Raw genomic sequence first — 23949 nt, 5'->3', positions numbered from 1 at the left:
GCAGCTACAAGAATTTTTTAAAAAAAAATTCAAGAATAAATTAGTGTGGTGAATAAGTTATATTACTGCTTCAGCATAACAATACAAACTTTCACAGCATCCGTTGCTAGTTGAAAAACAAATCTTGAACCCTGCCATTTTCTCTTAAGCATTTATTATTATTCAGAATTATAACAAGAATTATCTTTGCAATTGTTATAGTGCTTTTCAGGTTGGGAGGACATCTCAAAGAGGGTTTGCAGGATTTACTGTAAAATGTTGTGACTATGTATTTTGTAGGCAACCATGTCTTTCAATTGATTTTATAACTCTGTGACAATCTTGTGACAAATACTGGAGTCTACTTTGCAGCATTCCTTAATATGGAATCTAAGTTAGACAAACAGGACCTCTGGTATCTAGAAGTGCATCACACTCACCTGCTTGAATTGGTGGTAGGAGGAAAATCAAATTTAAATTTAGACTGGAATTTGCAGAATACAACAACAACAAAATTACATTTATAGAGCGCTTTTCACGTCGGGAGGACGTCCCAAAGCGCTGAAAGGCAATTTGTACAATAGCACATCCTTTCTAAATTGATCAGAAGTCTGGATAGTGTAAGTCATGTGTTTTAGGTCAATGATATTGATTGCACAAAATGAGCTCAATATGTAAGACGAGAAGTGAATGTGGCTGACCACAAACATTCATTACATGTCAGGATAGATAGGAGACACAAATGAATCATGGTAAAAAGAGGGCAATCTGAAACCCAGTTTGGATTAAGATAACAGTGCACAGTTAGCGTTTTTCCACCAGCAATGTTTAAAAGCACTTTCCTCGCATGGAACACGTTTAAAAATCATTTTTTAAACACATCACTCAGCAGGACATTCACTTTCATTGCATTCTTTTGACTCTTTGTTCACGGAGCTTCACACTGTTGTCTGTTACAATGTAAATCTTCACAAAGGCTTATGAAAGGTTGCAGTGCTTCCATAGATGTTAGTACAGACAGATTCCTCGCTGAAGCCATCTATTCAATGCACACAGCCAGAAAACCTCACAGAGAGGAAGAATCCTCATGTTACAACAATACGGCATTTCACTGAGTACAATTGCTGCTTCCATGATTTGCTTTGACCTCTTAATTGATTTATGTAATTCTGAAGCCAAGTAAGAAAAACAGATGTTCAGCATTGTGATTTAGCTTTTATTTTCTTTATGTCTCCCCATCTCACACACTATTCCCCAATCAATACATCAGGCGGATGATCTGCTCCAAAGTGTCCACCCATTATGAAGTGTCAAACAGAGGCAGGGAATAAGCCACCCTCTGATTTTCTAGCAAGTACCTTATCTCTGTCCAGCGAGTCCCTCAGCTGCCTCTGCAAAGTCAATGAATAGGATCCAATTCAACAAACCTGAGGCCTCCTATTATGCTACTTCTAGAGGCATTTATGTTCTGGTTTTATAGGAAAGGAATAAAAAAAAGCAGAAGTCATTACAACACTGTGCATATTGATGGAGTAGATCAAGGCTTTACAAAAGATGTTCAAATAGAGTTTGTCGTTTGTTATTTTCTAAAACCCGTTCAATAGGACCCAAAGAATCCTTTTTAAAATTTTTGCTTGTAACAGTGCTTATTAAGGCAGTGCATTGAGTTACATACTCAGAAGATCATTTGTTGTGGGTTACTGTCAATCATACAATCTAGGCTGTCGTGCCAATGCAGTGCTGGGGGAGTAAGATGCATTCTTGGAGGTGCTGGCATTCAAATGAGACATTAAACCGAGGTCGTGTATGCCTGTTTGGGTGGACAATAAAGATCAATAGGCTCTTATGACCTTTCTGACCATCTCTCTCTGATGCGTATCAAAGAAATGTTGGTAGTAGTGGTGTAACTCATATTTTGCATAGCCAGTCATATCTAATGCTGTTTAAAAGATCATAAATTTAAATTACATTACACAATCACATGTGGCTTTGAGGCAAAGCACTTCATGTTTTACTGGTGTGGCAGCTTTTGATTATCCTAACATTTTATTTGTAACGCAACTAATCCTTAGTGGACCAAATACTGAATGAATCTCCTTCCATCCCTGACATTGATTTTCTGAGTGAGACTGGCATCGACGGTGGCAGAGTAGTCCTTCCACATGAAGCTTTGCAATTTACTTTGAAGTCCTTTGATTGAAATTGCTTTTCGAGGAGTGAAAGATCCTTTTGGTTACAGTTTGATATCTGCTACCTGCTGTCAATTCAATTTTCTTCCCCCTTTTAGCTGTATCAATAGAATTCAACCATCCATCCCAAAATGGACCATTTTAATAATTGTCCAATTCAATTGCTATCATTACAGTTTTATATGGGATGAAAATCCCAACTACTGTACCATATTTGTACTGTATTCTCCTTTTGCAGCCGCTGTTGGTTGGCTTTCAAACTAATGGATACTAATAGATGCAGCATTGGCCGACTTTCCTGATTTGGCTAAAAGCATTCAAAAAGCACTAGCACTTCTGATTAACACTTAGCCTGCCTCAAGACAAGGCATCTTGAAAATATTATCAAGTTTAAGGCTTGGCACTAACCGATATGCTGCAAACTGAATTGTTTCAGGCACAAAAATGTTTGTACCTCAGGCTGATAGCCTCATCCGTGCTTAAGGGTATCTAAAGCAGACTGAGAGTTCCAAATATGTACAATGAGCATTTCTGCTGTGTCTGGAATGGAATGCACACTCTCACGGGAAGGACGCACCTTGCTACCTAATTCTGGAGAGTATTAGGTGCAGGTTGGCAAGAGTTGGCTCCAGAGTATTCTACATTGACATTCTACATTGACATTGATGAGGGTGGCTTCCATGGCACTTCCGAAGAGATATGGGACTGCCTGCAGTCTTCTGATCAGTTTGCATGGATCTGAAAGACCCTTCTTCGGAGGATTGAAAATACTGCCGAGAGCAAAATTTCTATTTTATTTATTTGGATCAAAATTCAAATACCATTTGTTTTGTCACTTCAAGGCTTGATTACGGGAACTCCCTCCTCATTGGCCTTCCGAACTCTTCCCTTCACAAGCTGCAGATCATCCAAAACTCTGCAGCTCGCGTACTCTCAATACCAGGCTCCACGGCCCCATCACTCCCACCCTTGCCCTACTCCACTGGCTCCCCATCCCCCAGAGGATTGAGTTCAAGATCCTCATCCTCACCTTTAAGGCCATCCATGGCCTTGTCCCCTCCTACCTCTCCGACCTGCTGACTCCCTACCAACCTGCCCGCTCCCTCCACTCATCAGGTTCTGATCTGCTCCATGTCTCCTGCCCGACCCGCCCCACCATCGGTGACTGGGCTTTCAGCCTTTCTACCCCCACACTCTGGAACTCCATCCCACAGTCCCCTCACCTCGCTTCCTCCCTTGCCTCCTTCAAGGCCGGTCTCAAGACCCTTCTCTTCGACTGTGGCTTTGGTCTCCCTCGCGCCTCTCTGCCTTCCCTCCTACCTACACCACCCCTCCCCCATGCTCGGGCCCCGACCTCTGACTGTTCAGCGCTTTGGGACGTCCTCCTGACGTGAAAGGCGCTCTATAAAATTTAATTTTGTTATTATTTCTAAAGAACCTCAATACAAATGTGCACCACTATTTGAATGCATGTGTAAACATTTTCTTTTTATCTTTCATTAAACTCCCAGGTATTTAATCAAACACAATAGATGCCCGATATGTGTAGATGTACTTAAATTAGATGATTATCAAAGTGCATTGTTTCATTGTTCTCCTAAAACAGAGATAGTTGCCACAATCAGCACTTGCCCTAGTGCACAGTTGTCGAGATTACATTTTTCCATCTTCAGAGCTTCTGACTGAGGGTCATTGAACCACGAGCCTGCAGTCACTGTTTGAGCCAGTAATTCCAGAAAGTGCAGTCACAAGGGCAGCTTGGCAAGCATTGGAAACTTGACTGTGTTTTGCTATCAATAAGAAGAACAAGAACCATCTGAATGAGATCAGAGCACCCCCAGTCTGCATCCGATTTCCATTCCTCCCAGTTGGAAGCACTTGATCTCCATCATTTTACAATGGCACAAACTCATGTCAGAATTCACTGCAAAGGAACTGCTGGTGTTGAATCTGTGAGTTTAATGTCAGTGTCCAAGTATCCAGTCCCCACCCCCTTCACTCTCTGGCACCTCCCTACCTCTCTGAACTCCTCACTCCCGAATCCACCACCTGGCACCTCTGCTCCACTGGCACCGACCTCCTGATTGTCTCTTGCACTTTCTGCCCAACTATTGGAGGTCGCACTTTCAGCCACTACGCCCCGAAACTCTGTAACACGGTCCCTCAATCCCTCCGCCTTGCCCCCTCCCTCTCTCCCATTTAAAGCTCCGCCTGAAAACCTTCTTCCCCCCGGCTTGGAGTCAGGCTCTGAAACGCTACCCTTTGTGAAGGGCACTATATAAGTACAAGTTGTTGTTGTTGAATCTATGAGCTTCATGTCAGTATCCATGTATCCAATCTCCTCCCAATCCCAGACTAATGAGAGAAGGATGAAGTCAGAGGTACAATACTACAGGAGTTACTACTTCAGAAGCTTTTGTTCTGGCTGGGAGACCCAACATAAAGAGGCTCCAGGAGGTTGATTTTTGGCTGCCTACACTGGAAAAGCTCTCATCAAAGAGAGGACATTGTTAGCATATTATCTGCCATTGCTGATGGAATACTTTAGCATTAAAGTAGTTTATTCCCATCCGCCAAATACTGTTCCCCTTATATGCAAAAGTGAGAGTAAAATAAGCAAAGTAAATAATCAAAAAAGAAAATTCTGAGTAAAAACCAACAACATATACAATACTTTTCACATAAGGAAATGTCTCAAAGCACTTCAGAGAGATTGGAGTGGGATCATGAGCATTGCAGGATGCAAAGGAGAGCAGGGAGAATAAGGCAGAAGGAATTAAGGAGCGAGTTCCAGAAGTAGCTAAAAGTTCATTCTCTGATGGAGCAGTGGAGGGTGGGGGTGACAAAGAGCGGTTTTGAGTTAGCAGAGCGGAAGGAATGGGTGGGGGAGCAATAGATCACAGGGGTATCAAATGTTCACTAGTCATGAAGCTCACTGTAATTACTGTTTTACTGGAATGGTTTTATGCCATTTCATGACACGTGACACACTGAAGACTGAAAACACCTCATCATGCTCTGCTTGGTTTGTACCTAGTTACCACCAAAAAGAACCTTATGCCAACCACAAAAACTTTTATTTCCCGATTTTACTTTTGAACAATTTGAAAGATGTGATCTAAGTGTTGTGAAATGGCACCAGACCATTGTTACAGTAATTACAGTGAAACTCATAACCAGCAAAAATGTTATAGCTCTGAGCATTTTCTGTTTTGTGAGGCTTTGCTTTTGGCAAAGTACATCATTTCCAGAACAGCATGTGGTACAAGGCGAAACTCAACAAAATACATCCAACCAGCAAAGGCTTTGGATTCATCAAGTGCTTTTACTTTACTTTCATACTGTTTGCAATAAGATTTAGAACATCTATTTGTAAGTCACTGAGATAAGTTGCTAAAAAACAAGCTGAAAAGTTTTTCATTGCTCTGAAACTGAAATCTGTCTTCAACTCAGCAAGGAATGTTCGGCTTCAACTCTCACATCTGATAAGCATAACTATTGATTCAGTGCCAACCACAACATCTTTTGTATGTTTATCATGCATACAGCTGTCCATTGAAATCTACAGGGACGGAGGGAGATCAGAATGCAGCTGTTGTCTGCTTCATCTGGTATTCTTGATAAAGTACCTTCCATTCAGAGGACCACTTGGTAGGTACGCACCCAGAACAGAAATTGCAAATAGGATTTTTAACTAAGCTCAGTTAAAATAAACTTTTAGGCAATTACTTGCAATAATTACATTTCTAAAATAACATGCAAAATTTTACTAGATTTCAATGTGTGTGTTTATTTGCGCACATTCATGGTCAAATACTATAGTTAGCATCTGCTTCTGGTAATGATAGACTACAAGGTTGGGTGCAGATGTAGGCTAGTAATATAACTTACATACCTGAAAGGCAAGGAGGATAGCAATAGTGACTTCAGACTCATTTAGTTAATTATTCAGGATACCATTACAATTTATTTTGTTTCAAAATGAGATGGTTCAAAGAGGATCTTGTAGAGGTAAAACAAAATGCAATGGATAAAGAAACTAAATCACGAACAATATTGTCAGATATGCCAAAGCAGCAAGAGAATATGACACAGATTCAGGATCACGAAAGGCATATTTGAAACAAACACAAGGAAGTTCACTTTTCACAGCTGATGACCAGCTAAAATTGGTTAGTACTAAAAATAGTTAAGGCTAGGCTACTGAAATCATGTAAGAAACAGCTTTTTATTAGAATGGGAAATGACTGGGCTAGAATGAGATCCTCCTTCACCCGAACCTCAAATTCTTAAAATGTGAGAACATGGAATCTGATACCATTGTTTTAAACTTTGATGTATGCATTGTTTGTGTGTGTGTGTGTGGGGTGAGGGGGGGTTGGGGGGAGGGGGGGGAGATGCTATCCTTACACCTTACTGAACTGTAACTGGAAGAATAATTTCAATAAGGCTCTGAGCATGATGTCCAGTTTCACATTTGAGAATGTAATCTTATAGATGGAGTCCTGTAATGTAGTGGTTAAGAGCATGCGAGAGACCTGGGTTCGATTCCCAGGCAGGGCAAAACATTGGGCAAGTTTCTTTACTCCACACACCTCTGTTTGCCTAGCCGTAAGTAGGAACCCAGTTGTCAATCGATTGGGGGGTCGCTTTTCCCTTAAATAATCCCTTAAAAAAATAATAAAATTTGGTCACTTAATCAACGACTGTTTGTGGGACACGCGCTGCACAATTGGTTGCTGCGTTTTGCCCACAAAATATACAACAACAAATTACATTTGTATAGCGCTTTTTATGACTGCTCAAGGTTTTAGACAGTCCGGGATTTGGACCCCCGAGCAGGGAGTTGGAATCAGAAAGCGGGGAGGGCAGGGAGGATAGGGGTAGGAGGGCGATCGAAAGCATGGTCGAAGAGGAGAGTCTTGAGATGTGCCTTGAAGGAGGGAAGGGAGGGGTCAAGACAAAGGGACTGTGGGATAGAATTCCAAATGATTGGGGGGGTAGAGAGGCTGAAGGCCCAACTGCCGATGGTGGAGCAGGCCAGAGCCTATGGAGATCACAGAGGTAGGAAGGAGCAAGGCCTTTTACCTTTCACCAATACATGCAATTCACCTTACAGTATATTCTGTGAAGTGCGTTGAGGTGCCTCGAACATGTGATAAGCACATAACAATCAGGTATCGCCAGAGTACTAACTTAAATACATAGCTTTTGCAAGTCTACGATACATTCTTGCTTGGGAAGGGGAAAAGAGACAGGAAAGCCAAACAGGTGAGAGAAAACAGTTTATCCAGCTTTCCTAAGTTCTGAAAGACAGTGTTCTTAAATAATGCATTTCAAAGCACAAAAAGGCTTAAAAATATGAAAAAAATTAAGAATGTGGTTTGCACTAATTTAAGAATGTGTGGAATAATTATTAACAAAATACTGGAAATTTTGAAAGTATACGGCAAAATTAAATGTTGAATTGTTACAAAGGAGAATAAAAGAGAAGCACAATATTTAAAGGATGCAACATTTTAATAAATTTGAAAACAATGTGAATAAAGTGAACATGCAACTACAACTACTCAAAACCAGACGCTTCTTACATTACAAAATATAAAAATACTTTTCTTAGAAATCCTCATTTGCATAATATATACACTAGATATAATTAACTTAGTGTATGCGCCATTTTAATTACAACACTTGCATTTAGAAAAGAAAAAACATTAGATTAAGCAATTCTGTAATTTTAAGTTTGGTATAATATATTGATTGTTAAGTTTGCTGTGTAACATATTATGGCAGTGGAAGAGAAATACAGGACACAATGTTAAGAAAGTAGACAGATATCTTCAATTGTAAACATGCTGACAATTATGTAGATGATAACATTTTAGTGAAAATGTAGACTGCATTTACTTAGTGACTATAACTGCAGTTTCCAAAGTGTATATTGGGTGATGCACTATTTAAAGAAAATCTATTGGAATTGAAATAAGCAAGCCGAAAAAAACCCTTCATTTAAGCCCATAGCTGTGGAAATATTGTAATACGTTTTAAATACTGATTAAATTATATTGCCTTTGCCAATGTTATTTCTTAATAATTAATTTGAGTGCAACTTTTAAAGTTTACATTCTTCTGGAAATAATTTGTGCAAAATATTATGAAATAATGCAATTCTTGCTCTTCTGCCTTTTCCTATGATGTGACAGGTACCTGGCGCTCAGGTTAGATGACAAGGGAACGGGGGCACCATAGCTATACACAAATTCATCACTAGTGATGGAGCGAAGCTGAACAGGACGCGGAATGGGTTGCCCTAGGAAGTATCCTTCTTCCTCAGACTCTGATGAAGAGGAACAGGTAGAACACCAGTCATCATAATCATGAAAATAAGGTCTCAACAGCCTATCACTTACTTGGTTCTGCAGAGTCAGGTCAGATGCAGTTCTGGGATACCTACTGTAGTGATCCCTTGACTGACCATTTCCAAATGCATCCCTGCTTCTCGCTCGCATCATGATCTGGTCACAATCCTCACTTGAGAACATGTGAGACCGCTCCCTCATTTGATAGCGTCTTTCTGAAGCCAGGTGGAGAGCATTGTCAGAACGGGACCGTCTGGATCGTTTTGGTCTGTGGCGGTGACGCCGAGGGTTGTTCCCTTGATCATGTGCACGCCTCTGGGTCCGTTCACTCATAGGTGCCATCCTGGCATTCACACCAGTGTGCATTCTGTTACCCATGGCACCTTCTGAACAATCAAACCCCTGTGGCATTCTTCCTGAAGGAACTGACTCCCTGTACTGCATGGAGTGTCTAAGTCTGTCCATTGGTGGTTGTAGATCCTGGTATGGCTGCACTGAATTTAGACTTCGAATAGACTCAGTGCTTCTAAACCTGACTGAAGAATTAAGTGTACCCATGTTGCTAAGTTTTTCTGATCCATTCATACCAGAGTCTTTGCTCAAATCAGGCATCGAAAACCTGGACAAATGCTCCTGACGTTTGGTGCCACCTTCAACAGAAGCCCCTGAAAATAGAGTTGTACCTCGGTGAGAGACGACAATGGAGATCAGCCGGAACTTATAATTAAATGCCGTGAGTCACAAGTGCATTTGAGCAATAACACAAAGACAAATTGCTCCCGAGAATAAAGTCAAAGGAAGTTCAACTTGTTTTATGCAAAATGTAACACGACAGCCTCCAGAAATAATTTGTAAGATACGCCTGCATTGGGTAGCACCGAAATCAGATCAGCCATGTTAATCTGAAGGAGATTCAGTGCTGCCTGCTGAAAACAGTGATACATGCATTATATATAGTCTTGTCTAGTTTCAATGATATTCGGTAAACATTGATATTCGTCATCTTTGCGAGGTTACACAATCTGATGCAAATGACATTTTCATTGATTAAAAAAAGGTTATGATTTACAAAAACAAATTAAAACACGGCCGGAGAACAAGCAAAACTAAAGGAAAGAGCTGTTTTGTAGGCTTTTATTAATAATAATAATCCTTGCATTTTGATATAGCGCTTTTCACGTCGGGAGGACGTCCCAAAGCGCTTCACAGAGTAGACTGTAAATTGAATTGACTGTATATTTGTGGGCGAACGCTGCAGCCAATTGCGCACAGCAATGTCCCACAAACAGTCGTAGATTGAAAATGACCAATTTATTATTGTTTTTGGTTTTGGAGGGATTATTATTAGGTGTGTGGAGTAAGGAAACTTGCCCAAGGTTTCGCCCTCTGCCTGGAATTGAACTCAGGTCTCTCGCTTGCAAAGCGAGTGCTCTAACCACTGAGCTACAGGACTCCACAAATTAACTGATTAACTCGGGTTAGTTTATTTAGGGTTAACCCTAACCTAATTGTACACTAATAAGTATACTTTTGGCACCTGAGAAGGTTTCAGACAGTTATGTTGGGTTGGTTTGTTACACCATCATGATATAAAAGCTAAAAAAGTAAAGATCTGAGATCTGGAATGTTCTGTGACTGTATGGCATCAAATATTAACTTAATCCCAAGCATATTTTTTTTCCCATGATTTCAATATCCTTTTACAAAGTTAATTCATTACAACTTCGATATGAGAATGACTGGCTAGCTTATACTGTGCTTTTCATGGTGAAAATTGTCACGATGAGTACTGCTGCTAAGCACATTTTGAGGAGGTGGTTTCAGCACCAATTCAAAGTGCTGCAATATCAATGCTCTTCACTGCCCACAGGGATAGTGGTTGACAGCAAGTAGCATAAATCTGGAAGTACTGATGCATTGCTTCCACCAGAATAAACCAGTCATAAGACAGAGAGTCATTCTACAGTTTCAACACTGTAAATGTAGCATTGTTCAATATTTTGCCCTAAGAGATTTGTAACATTTCCTTCACAGAGCAATGAGAGTGGTTTAATGAGCAGATAATCATGCAGTATACTGTACCTGTTGCATTCGAAAGTGCAAGAGATTCCATGGATTCCCTCGGGGTATGTTCTACAGGTGTGAGCTGGTCAGTAAAACTAAGTGCATTGATTGGGTGTCTGGTTCGGCACTGGTGAGAAATTAATTCCCTTTCCATCTCATACCCTGGACCACTTGGTTTTGTTCGTGACTCAGAAACACTGTGGCTGGATGTGCTGCTAAAACTTTCTTGGGTTCTGATTGTGGAAGGATAATAATCTTCTTTCCTTTCTTGGATAAAACTCTCGCTATGTTCTTTCAAGAGAGGAGCTGAACTTCTCTTTGGATTACTAAATTCTTTCACCCATATATCAGTCGGGTTGTTTATGTATTGTCCCGGATTAAATTCAGTCCTTAAATTATACTGGCTGAGAGGCTGAGGAGGCCTTTCTGTAAAGCTAGCCCTCTCAGTGGTATCATCATCAAACTGGTAGACATCTCTGGTTTGCCAAAGTGTTTCCCTGTTTAAGCTTGGAGTCTGACTAGCCAAGCTTAGCATATCCATTTGTTGAGAAAGAGGGTCAACATCGGCAGAAAATCTGCTCATCGCTGCTTGTAAAATAGGAGTTTGCTTCAGGTTTTTGTCTTCTACTTTGCTACTATTTCTACCTATTCTAGCACTGCGTCGGGACTCCCTTGATCTTGCACTTTGAAAGGCAGAGTCTGAAGAGTCAGAGCCATTAGGATCTTCAGTGACACTACAGGCTCTGGAGCAAAATATTTGTCCTTGCTTTGGTAGGAAAGGACGTCCAAGCAGTGACTTCTTGCATCGTGCACAGCAGAAGCACATCTCTGTGGCATGCCAGTGCTGGCCATCATAGGTCATCTGGCCTTGGTCAATACCTTAACAAAATAAACAGCAATTTTATTAAGGAAATATTGCAGGCTTCCGCCACCTAAATCACCCAGAAAACACAAAAAAGGCCAATGGGGCCTTGGGCTTTACGTTCAGAGTGACAGAATATAAAAGTGAGGAGGTGATGTTGAATTTATATCAAACCTTGGTTAGACTACATTTGGAGTATTTTGTCCAATTCTGGTTTCCACACTATAAGATATAGTCGTGATGGAAAGAGTACAGCATAGACTGGATACATTGGGACTCTTTTTGTTAGAGAAGAGACGTTTCCATGAAAGATTAAATATGAGCCACTGGAGGAGTTATCTCACAGTAGATCCGCAAAAAGGTTTCAACTACCGTTAACAATGAACAATCAATGGAATATTTTGTGTGATTTTCTGTGATCAAAAAAAGTGAAAGTGTTGAGCAGACACTAGCCACTTCTCCACAGAATAACCATCTGAATAACCTGAAGATTGACAGCTGCAGCGGAATTACACTTTTGGTCAGTCATTTAAACAATGTGCTAGCACTTCATTGCACTTATAGTGTGAGTGGAGTTGATGACCAATTTCTGTATGACAGCACTCATTTTAAAAGGTTCAGAACAAATTTTTGAAACAGTCATATTACAAAAATCGAATGATATTGAAAACGTAGCTCACATTGTGTATGTATCAAGTATATAACAATATACTTTGTTATCGTTGCTGCATTCAAACAGAATTTGGCAATTATCATACCTATATGTTCACCGCATGTGTCACAATATTCTGCATAAAGAGACTCGAAGCAGTTACAGCAATAGGGCCGACCTTCTTTCATGATATATCTCTGGCCCCCAAGGACAGTTTCACACTCAAAGCAGCAGAAGTGCTTCATATGCCAGTGTCTACCTTCAGCCTCTGTGCACTCATCTGCAAAGATAATCTGAAAAATGAAAAATGTGTACAAGTTTAGCTTCAATGAACCATTGAACCATGCATATCCATTTACATAAATGATGCATCAGAGCCCTGAACAAGGTCAATAATTGAGACAATGAGTAACAACATTTTCCAGAATGTCGTGCGTGACTACTGCAATATCTTCAAAAAGAGTAGAATTTAAGTGCACAGAAGGATTAAAATAAGATTGCATTCCATTCCTCAGTTTTCTGTAAATGTCGTCCCTCTCTGTACATGCTAATATGGTTTGCTTCTCCAATTAACTGAAATGACTCAATTGCATAACAGTTCAAACCACAATTATATAGCACTTTGTTTCCATCTGGCCTCACTCCCACAACCAGCTGAGTCACTGGGTGCAATTACATCAGCACCAATAATCCACAATTCAATTTGCCAACTAAAAGATGTTGCAGAAGATATGCAAAAAGGAGGTAGGGAGGGAGGGAGAGAGGGGTAACTATACATGCAGAGAGCATCTCATTCATAAACTGAAAGTGACTGGTACACGTTAGACCTCCCTAGCTCCATTCAGATTTTTTCTACATACAAGTAAAATTGCACATCAGTGATACAAACCTATGATCTATGGTACATAAGAAATTAGATGAACTTGCCGAAAGATATATAGGAGAATATTCACCATAGGAGAAAAAACACTAATATGACTCTCTGCCAATAACTGCAATTGAAATAACCAATTACTGTATAAAGGGATCCTACAGGAGCTGTGGAATAGAAACATCTGCCCCACTTCATTGAATTATGATAAGATATATTTCACTTGCTGCTTGCTTGTTAGAAAACTGCAATTTCAGCACGTATGACATCACTGCTATATCACTGATAAGAGGAATATCACCCAAGGTGTCCCATAATCCATGAAAAATTATTTTTTTCATAGACTATCTGAACTTAAGTAAATTGCAATGATTGACAAGATACTAAGAATTTTACAGATATTTACAGTGTGGATAATAAGTACAACAACAAATTGCATTTTATAGTGTCAGGAGGACATAAAGTACAATCAACTTCTTCACTCTTTAACTCTCTGAAGGCATAATAGCAAATAAAAATAGCAGTTATTTTGCCAATGTATATCCAATGTACATACAATGTATGTACAATTAAATATTAGGGATTTAATGGAGCAAGAGGTTGTGTTTAAACCTCATGTTCTGCATTGCCCCATGACACCAGTCCTTGCCAGGCTCTACTGGCTCCCAATTACCGAACGAATCGATTTCAAGATCCTTTCACTCGTTTTCAAATCCCTTCACGCCCTCACACCTCTGACCTGCTTACCCCTCATTCCACCAGCTCTGGCCTCCTGTTTGTCCCTCATCCCCTCCGCACCACCATCGGTGGCCGTGTCTTCAGCCACTAAGCCCTGAAACTCTAAAAGTCTCTCCCTCAATCTCTCCATTTCGCCCCTTCTCTCCCCACCTTCAAATCCCGCCAAGACATTCTTTTTTGATTGTGCTTTCAGTCACACACCCCTCCCTCTCCACCCGGCTCGTTGTCAAGCCATGGGGTAACTCCAGAACACTACCCCGTATGAGGGGCACTATATAAACGCAAGTTGTTGTTTTTGCCTGCACATACTTGCATTGGTGTATGTGCCTTTGGGGCCCACAAGATGTACCATGCACTATTTCTCGATCAAGAGGTTTGGAAAGTGACTGCAAAAACTCGAGATCTGACATTTAGGACACAATTTATCTTTTATTTTTTCCCCCTTTTTCAAGGGGCATATCAGGTGTTTTCCCCCTTTTTCAGCGAGCAAATTGCAACTTTCCCTTGCAAGGTTAAGTGGAATCTTCAACAATTCACAGCATTACTGCACTGACCTGTTTCTATTTTTTAAATTCATCTATTGTTTGAAATGGGGTTTGACACTTGAGTTATTTAGATGACAGGTTCTGTTCATGGACAGACAGATGTACAATGATGTTGTACTTATTCCCCTCGTCTCTAGGTAAATGTAAGAAGGGATTACTCCTTTGAGTGATAGTGATGCATCACGTTTCTAAGCTTCCGTCCTCACTGTCCTTGCTTAAATTCTTAGGCACCATTAGTCAGTTATCTGTCAAAATAAGATAAGGGCAGCTGTGTAGTAACTTTAGACTCATGCCACTAGTATTAGTCAGGAGTACTGAGCTGCTGTTGGTATTAGTTGTGCCAATGCAGTTTCTTTATAGGAAACCAATTGATTAAAGATTTAATTATAAATTCACATGCCCTGATTTGTAGCTGCAGTGATGTTTTGGAACTTTAATGCTACACTCAGGATGAAGTGAGCACTTTACAGCATTTCATGTATAGCAATGTCAAGTTTAATCATGACTCACTATGGAAAGCTAAAAGACAATTTTCTTGAAGCTTTAGCAAAAAATAGGTAAAATGGTAATGTAGTTGTGAAGAGTCAAACCTGAGAATAGGACAAAACCATTATACCATTATCACATGCCTCAATGATAACGTACTTGGAACTAGGGCACATATGAATGGCTCAATACAGATTGCCAAAGAATGCACTTGAGGTAAATGCACAATCCATACTCTGCCTTGTTGATGACTAATTTCTAAACATCCCAATACATCACCTCAATGTTTATAATCATTAATACATTCAGAGAATTATATTCTAAACACTGGTATGTAGTAAGCATCTGTTCAAAAAATACCACACGAAACAGCAGCTGCAAACCACATGTAGGGGATGAGGGTGTTTCACAAGAAATTTTTGAACTAAGTTTTCAAACTTGTCTGTTGTTTTATCCAGTTTGCTTTGTTTCAAAACAAACATTTATTTTCAGTAAACAATCCTTTTATATTTTGTTTTCTTCACATTTAACTTGAAATATACAAGAAATAACTTCATTTTTATTGGCAGTTCATAATTATTATTCTGCAATAATGTTCTGATCTACTGCTGTCCAGCTGGACAGGGCTTTTTCTTGTAAAGTTATTAAAATACTTAAATGTTTTAGTTGAACTGCATTGAACCTAAAAGATTAAGCAGACGTGGGTGGTTGTATGAAATGATAAGATCATATTTATATGGTGGTGTCAGGAACCATCCACAGGGATTAGGTTCTAGTGTTTGTTTATTGAATTTTCATCTGTTAAAATATTATTTTTGCTATTAAAGATGCTGACATGTAGGAATCAATTAATGTGGATTTACCATGGCTTTCTCTTGTTTAACATTTCCTAGATTTTATTCTGATATGAATGAAGTGGCTGATAAGTGGGTGGTTCCTTAAAAATCTGAAGTATTTGGGGGAAAAGTACAAAAACACATCAAACTTATGATCCGTTATGTTTAGGTGACAGATTTTACAATCCAAAACTGAGATTATTTGAGCATTTGGTTTGATTAAAACCCTTCTCTTGCAATGCAAAGCACAAAAAATAAAGGACAACAAACAATTTGGAACAAAGCCGCTAATGAAAGACAATAATCAACATGAAGATGATGTTAATGGAATCTGAGGATTGTGCTTCAGCAACAAATATTATTTCAACAGATCTGTTACTAGAGTCAGCCGAGGAAAGTCCATCCACTTCCGACCACCATTAAAGTAATGCAAAATAACACCCAATGGGCTGCTTTGTATTCGGATGTCATGTGTATCATATGAGGATTAAACGTTTGCATCTGCTGGCCATGCTATCTGGTAATTTCTCATTACAACAAAAGGCAATCCTTTCTCTCTTGTTCTTGACAATGATAAGTTGTGAACACTGAGCACACCAAACCAGTGGGCCATATTCCATCCTATGAATGAGCACAGAGTGTACTTATTTCCAAACATACTGCAAGGCTGGATCAAGTTCCATAAACTCACCTCATCACATGCTGCACATCTCGGTTTCAAACGTTCAGCGTGGTGTCTCCCACAGTAGATCTTCCCATTTTGATAAAAGTAAATCAGATCCACCAACAGCTCATTGCATGTGGCACAGACAAAGCAATGTGGATGCCAGCAAACGCCATGGCCAGCTCGTGAGGCAAACACAGCTATGTCTCCTCCACTGATCTGCCCTCCGCACTGGTGGCAAATTAAAAATACATCATTGTTTTGATGTTGAGAAAGGTAATGGGATAGGCAACTATTGAACATGCACTGCATTGTTAGAGATACCGACCTTCAGACGAGACGTTAAACTTGAGGTTCTGTATGGCTACTCATTACAATAATACTTTTCAGCTTCTGGCTTGATTTAGAGAGATTTTGATTATTCCAAAATAAATCAAATGTTAAGAGAATTATCCTTTTGTGTGTAAAATTCCCCCTTCCTCCATTTTCTGACAATTTTTTAAAAAAATAGACCCCACCTCAATTACCTGAGTATTTAATTTATGAATAAGCAGTAACTTTAATGTTCCTTATCAACTGGCCTTTGTCATTGCAATTGACAATGAGTGGTATTAGTCAATTTGGCGATGGGGCAGGCAGGAGGAACTGCATTCCTTCAAAACCAATTCTGTTCTCACCAAACATCCACACACATGTACCTTCCAGCAGGGTCTCTGGATAGGGAATCAGGACTGGCTGACATTGTTCCCTCACTAACCAGGGATGGTGATGACAAGTGTACCCATCTATTGAAATTAACTAACAGCACTGACTCAAAAAAATGATTGAAGTCCATCTGGTCCAAAGTAAAGACAATACACACACTAATCTATTGTTGACACACTACTTCTACTGTCTCCCTGGGTAGTCATTTCCATACATTCACAACTCCTCTGTAAAACTAATGATTCCACACATTTAAGAGAGTTAAGTTGGTAATCATCCATAACAAAATTGAAAGCTCTGACAAGCTATTTTTAAGCGTTACATGAAACACTGTTTATAATCTACTACAGTATTTAAGTAACCAAAGGATACATAAGTGCTTCCATTGCATAATTCAAGTATGTAACTATTTCCAGGACCGAGCATACACAAACAGGTCAAGAATTTAATGACAAATCAATCCTTAGCAACATCGGTGCAAAATGTATATTTTTACATCTGATTCAAGTAACCTAAGGGGACACATTATTATTCAAGTACAGATGTTTCACATAGGTTATGTGAAAAATTGGCTCTTCTTGGCTATTCTTGGATGTTGATTTTTAAAAGTAACAACCAAGATGACGGGGAAAATTACTCAGGAAACAAGAATCTTTTATTATATTTTGGGTGTTGGTGTGGGCAAAAGAATAACCATTTTTATTGGTCTTATTTTCAAAGAAAACCCAGGGATGAAATTCTGCAGTCCAGTAAAATGACAAAACATGCTTCTAATCGGGAAACCACATTCCAAGCATAGATCACCAGTGTTGATAATGTTTCACCCTCCAATGGTGTCTGATTAGATGCTAACCCATGCAGCTCGATTAAAATCCAAGAAAATGTGATTATTTGGCACTCACATCCCTTCACACACACATACACAGATAGGAAACAGAGACATTTTTCTGTGGATCCAGTTTCAAAGACTCCAGCCGTGGATGAGTGGAGGTCATGAAATTAATTGTAATTAGAAAAAAGTTGACAAATGTAATCTCGTATAAAAAAATCTAATTTACGCCAAAATTGAAGGAAGGAATGACTGCTGGGATACAGAGTAATGGCTCTGATACCTCAGCACTAAGTATTCTTCACACATGAGTCTAGCTAGACACAAGAAAGTCGGTAAGTCATTTGATCATGGGAATCATCACAGGAATGCTAAAATGTTTCAGAAATCGTGAGATTCCGATTAGGAGGAGGGGAGAACAGAGGGAAATGTTTCTATTTGCCTTTGATCACTGACAACAGCCAAACCTCAAATTCAAATCAGAATCCAGAAAAATGAAGGCTTCCTGTACATACTGAAGGAGGGATACAAGAGAGACCAAAGTTAGACATTGAGTGTTAAGTCACAGCAGGGACAAACATGGAAGAAATTAACAGGATGGAAACATGAAGAAAAACTGGAGATGTCATGGCATGGGGGAGGAAGGCAAAAGGTTTAGCAGCTACAGAATATGTGTCTCATCAATTTTATTTAAATACAGGATACTATTTTTAAAAACATTCATTTTCGTACATTTGCTTTGTCATTATCATCTGTAAAAGTCTTAGGAAACCTGGCAGAAGCATTTGAATATTTGTTCAATTACAATGTTTGTAATAACTATTCTGTTAAAAAAAAGTCATGTTTCAGAATACTGCTAATTAAGAAAAATGAGATGAAAAAACATTTTTTTAATGAAAAAGTGAGCAGTCAAGTGTAACGATGGTTCACCTTTTTCATCACTTTCTATTTGTAAGAGACAATCAATTTACAGTCTCTTGAAACAGTAACTATAGTAACAAGTTTCTAATAGAAGACTAACTTTCAGTAAAATTCTGCTATAGAAATTTCCATGTTGCTGGTGCACTGAAATGAGGTTTTAACTGCTCTGTAACTAGTTACATGTTTAAAGAAACTTGATTGCTAATTTCCAATTGGCTTTATGCACGTTACTTCCCATAAAACCAATGTCATCAATCACAGTGACATTAATCTAGCAATGCTATATTGTGACTGAGAGACAAACAAACTACAAAGTTGCAAAAGTAAGCAAATGCTGCAGGATGCGCTTACAAATCCAACTGAAATATTTTACAAATCAGTAGATCAGAAATTAGATACTTAGTGATCATTGAAGTTTAACGTTAACATTAAACGTAAGAAATACACAGTTGTATCCATACTTGATCTGTGCACTAAATTCCGATGTACTAGCAAACCCTTTCCTTTTCAGAATTCCTGTTCTAAAGACAAAACTTCAGTACAAATGCCAAATTCAACATGGTGCTTTAATGCTTGGCACACTAAATGCAATCAATCCTTTTCCATATTTTATCTATTAGGAGCACGTTTTATATGCCCAATACTTTTAGTGTAAAATACAGTATATTTTATGTATTTTCCATTTGTTTTGTTTCAAATAGAATAATTGAATAGATGAATGGAGTATTGTGCAAAAGTTCAAAAAACGGGCTATTTTTACCTGTGGTTCATAAAAAAAATTGATTCAAGTGTAGTTCTGATTCAACCATAACATTTCTTGGCAAGCTAGTTGTTTTTTCAAACTACTTATGTGTACGAAGATTAAATTGTGGCTGAATTTGGGGCACAGCCCATGTATAAAAGGCTTGCTTTAATAGGCGTTTTCCAATACAAATTACTATGCTGTGCAGATTAGCTTTTACTGGTATCCTTTTACTTTTGCATTACAATCACAAAGTTGAATAGTTGGAAGATTTTTAAAAATTTGATCGAGCAAAATATAGCAAAAATGGAGGGAATTAACTTAGATGCATTTTCCAGACCAAACAGTAAGCTTTGATATCCTTGAGAATATTTTGTTTTAGTATATATAAGAAACCTAAATGATTTCAGAGAAGCTATAGGTAAAGGTGAAGATATTTAACCTTTTAAAAACATTTAGAAATCTAAAGATGGAAGCCCATCACCTGCAGCTTCAACTTCAGAACTCTCAGATCAGATTTTATACAAGGTTCTTCATTGTGTATTATTTATAATAACTGCTGACCTGCTCACAAATTGCACCAGTCATGGTTATAGGGAAAGGTCGAACAGTCCCTCTTCCCAAATTTTCCCTTTTTCTTTGGGTGCTGAAGAGTCGCAATTCCTTCTTTTCTTCCTCATCGAGTGAATTGCAGTATCGAACCTGAAAAAAACACACATGATAAGCATAGTAAAATTGAAAGGACCATTTAGGGCCAATCAGAAAACTGCTCTGCTCAGCCATACGTTTCAGCACTTCTTCGCAGGGCTAAATTCAAACACACAAATTGCACTGGAAGACGGTACTGTATTTGACATTAGGAGAAAAAAAATATTGCAGTGTGTTGCATGAATTGCCTCTCTTTCCATGTCATTCACATACACTGAGATGTGGGAAGCTTCAGTGCAGAATTCTACAGCTTAGACTATTTAATAGCGAATAATCTGCCAAAAAAATACTTATTTAATTACATATTATTTGTTTAGTTATGTACTATGAGATGAAGAGCTGAAATCACCCCAATTATCATCAAGGAGATCAACCGTCTCAGACTCCCAATGCCCATTTCCTTTCAGAAGAGGTTGAACATACTATTTGTGCTTTTTTCAGTAATTTCTCATTAGTTTTACAAAGGGCTGAACTCAAAATAAATCCATGGTAATGTAACTCCATCTGTTCAAAACATGGCTCAAGGGTTAACAATTCTATTGCAACACAGCCAAAAATTGTTAAGACCGCAGAAAATAAGTCTCAGGTGTTAGATCTGTAACAGATGCAGTCTATTTGTCTTTGCTCTGTAACGTGTGTAGAAAATTAATGATAACAAAACTGATGAATTAGGAACAAGCAAAATGTAGAAATGTACATGTATTGTATCTGGGAAATAATGTAGTGGTTTATATATGAATCATGTCAACTGATGCTTTTGATGCTTAGGTTTGGGGTGCACATATTTTTCAAATTAAAAGCACCATTTCTTTACAGCTATGTGCTTTCATGCTGTATGTTGGAACAATACAATGCAATTTACGTAGCACCTTTCATGTCAGGAAGACATCTCAAAGTGCTTAATACGGCTGGCTGGACACCCGAGCTGGGGGTGGGAGTTGAAGGGGCTCACACGAACAGCATGCGCACACCCGATTGTATGTGTATTATATACATTTAACACTTACCTCATTGTCATGTGGTGGTAGTTGGTGCAGCAGCTGTTTAATTCTGTACTTCTCTCCAGGGCTGTTAACATACGGAACCTTATCTTCGGGGAGACAGTTGTAGTATTGGTGAACCTGTGTATGGCAGGTATGTTACAGTTAGAAATAATCCTCAATAGCCCATTTCTGCATGTTAGGCAAAGTCCTTGATTTCTAAACTGAGAATTGTCATCACTCCAGTACATAGTGTCCTCATTATCATTCGCTTTATAAACATTTCCTCACATATCGCAAAGCGTGGGTACTTTCTCCCCACTGAATTTAGAAAGGAACGAGAAAGCCCCCAGCTTAGAACAAGGCTATCATTATCCCAACTCATTATTATTATGCATGTTCTCAGATTTGATTCCATATGAATTTAAGATGCTGCCACAGTTAATGGAAAAATAAATGGAAACATACGGCATGCCCTTAACAATATTTGCAAACCGGAAAAAAAGCAGCTCAATTTATACTAGTCCACAGAGTTTTTTTCTGAAAACTGCAGGCTATGCTATACATGGTAGCAATGTGTAATTATTCTCCCACTGACATTGGCTATGATTAAATCAAGCTGTGCTATCCAAGGTAGCAATGTTTCTGCAGCTGACAAGTGCTATGATTAAAGATGACATATGTTACAAGTCTTCCATTTACCAGTCCTTAAAAGACACTTCTTAAACAACATTAATACTGAAGTTATACTTACATGATTTACTGAGATTTTCACCAGCAAGTGACATTGGGTTCATTGCAATGCTGCAAATCACCTTTGTTCTGACTTAAATCTGCTTGAAAACTACTAGTGTACCTTATAAATTCCAATCCTTCCTTCAACAATGCTTTCACAGTGTTCAATTCCTTTCTTTAACATAAAATCTGCCACTAACTTCAAATTACAGTGCTTCCCTATTTTTATGATGCAATTTTGTTACTAGTTATTAGTTAGATGTTATGAAAGTTCTCATTTACTTTATGTGATATCAACAGAAAGATACACAGTTCCCTGTGATACGCTTGAATGTATATAAACCAAATATTAAGTAATTGGTATGGAAAATGTTAAATACTTATATACAATACACACTAATTTCTCTAAATAAAACCTATATTCAATGTATGGTTTTCCCCCCATTCTGCTTCCATAATATCTGTCGTTCTTAAAAGAAAAACTGTATTAAGCATTTTGCAATGATAACTTTAGAGCCTTAAGCAAATGAGAGGAAACGCTTTGCCACTGAAGATCATATATGTGGAAATACAGGATGTGTCACTCAGCGAACCTTTTGCAAAACTGTCCATAACTCATAATACAGCACAGAGTATGTTGGAGAAATAGGGAGAGGCTTTACTTTGTATGCACTTTATTTATGAATGTATACTTGTTGGAATAAAACTGATCAATGCTTGACATTCAAGTCATGTGCTGGTGAAAACAAACTGAGTGCATGAGGCACTGTGAAATTGTTTGAATATACAGGAGAGAGATGATCATCTGCTCTAATTGAGACCGGCACCAATGTGGATAATTGGACAAAACCCCAAATTCAAATTAGTTACAGCACTGAGGAAAGAATAGTTCTGTCACAAGATAAAGCATCGCTGTAGTACCACCTTGTCCCTTCGACAGTGTAGCCCTGTGTCCACTTCCAAATTGAAGCTTGATGCAGATAAATAGACATCCGGATAAATAGACACGAAGATAATTGGTGCCTGGATGACTGGTATTCTGCAACGTGGAAGGCAAGTTAAGGCCAGTGTGGGGAAATATAATGCAGGCTTGGCAATGCTACATTTTGGGAGCAGATGCATTGTGGTTCAACAATTACATGAAGTAAATTCATTACATTGTAAAATTAAGAATATAATCTATTACTAAAGGTGTTTATGTTGAGAATGGGTTTCTGCTTCCCACAATACAATGCGATCACACTTATGAAACAACAGAACAGCAAGATAATCTGCATTACTTAGTTCAGTGGAGAATGTACTGAGTCATACAACAATAACCTTTCAACACAAAGCAGCATTTAAATCCATCAGAATTACAAAGAGTTTACGCAGAATCCAATCTACATTCAAAATAAAAAGCATGGCTGTAAAATAAAGGGCTCCACATCCGTATGTTAATATATTTAATTCAGCAAGCTACATTTGTTTGAAATTTGATAAGCTACATTTGTTTGAAAATTTTGTGAGCGAACACTAGTGATCAGAACCACTTCAGTCTTTGACATTCACTAAAAGTGGGAAAAAAAAGATTAATTCCATGAGGCAGTTCTCAACAGTTAAAACACTGGACTCCCAACTGAGAAATCAAAAGTTTGAATTCTGGTTTCAATGACACTCACACATTTAACAAGATAGAGAGAAATCAGCCGGTAAGATGTGCTTCTGTACACTTTCACACATCTCCTGGCAGGCTGCGTTATGAAGATTATTTATGGCATTTGAGAACCTGTGGAGATGTTCATGAAAGCAATGATAGAACTTATCTTATAACTTATCCCCCCACAAAATACACAGTGAATCCACTTTACAATATATTCTGTGAAGCATTTTGAGACGTCTCAACATTGTGATAAGGCCCTACATCAAATGCAAAGATTATTATTATTATTATCTGATTGAGAATAGTATGTTTGTAGGAAGTAACTTTGAGTAGGGTGGGAGGAATGGGTAGAAAAGGGGGTCTTTAGCAATAGCATACATTTCAATGCTTTTCCTAACCACCACTCTAAAGGACATCTTTGCACACTCCATTCTGTACTGCT

The 23949-nt window shown here is 38.6% G+C and overlaps 1 protein-coding gene across 4 annotated transcripts in view; it reads right to left on the bottom strand.

Annotated features, from left to right (window-relative positions):
* Positions 1-7669: 7669 nt before the first annotated feature.
* prickle2b (prickle homolog 2b) overlaps positions 7670-23949 on the bottom strand; it is a 123095-nt gene continuing 106815 nt past the window's right edge. For all 4 annotated transcript variants that reach the window (XM_042339479.1, XM_042339482.1, XM_042339480.1 and 1 more), the window contains 6 exons: positions 21158-21271; positions 20007-20144; positions 16273-16476; positions 12212-12398; positions 10610-11470; positions 7670-9192 (listed from right to left, as the gene is read on the bottom strand). In XM_042339479.1, the coding sequence (XP_042195413.1) occupies positions 8321-9192; positions 10610-11470; positions 12212-12398; positions 16273-16476; positions 20007-20144; positions 21158-21271 (2376 nt within the window). In that variant the 3' untranslated portion in view covers positions 7670-8320. The remainder of the gene's footprint in view (positions 9193-10609; positions 11471-12211; positions 12399-16272; positions 16477-20006; positions 20145-21157; positions 21272-23949) is intronic.

Source organism: Callorhinchus milii, unplaced genomic scaffold, assembly GCF_018977255.1.
Source record: "Callorhinchus milii isolate IMCB2004 unplaced genomic scaffold, IMCB_Cmil_1.0 Scaffold12, whole genome shotgun sequence".
NCBI classification, from domain to species: Eukaryota; Metazoa; Chordata; class Chondrichthyes; order Chimaeriformes; family Callorhinchidae; genus Callorhinchus; species Callorhinchus milii.
Note: the sequence above shows the minus strand (reverse complement) of the source record. Positions and strands in the feature narration are given on the sequence as shown.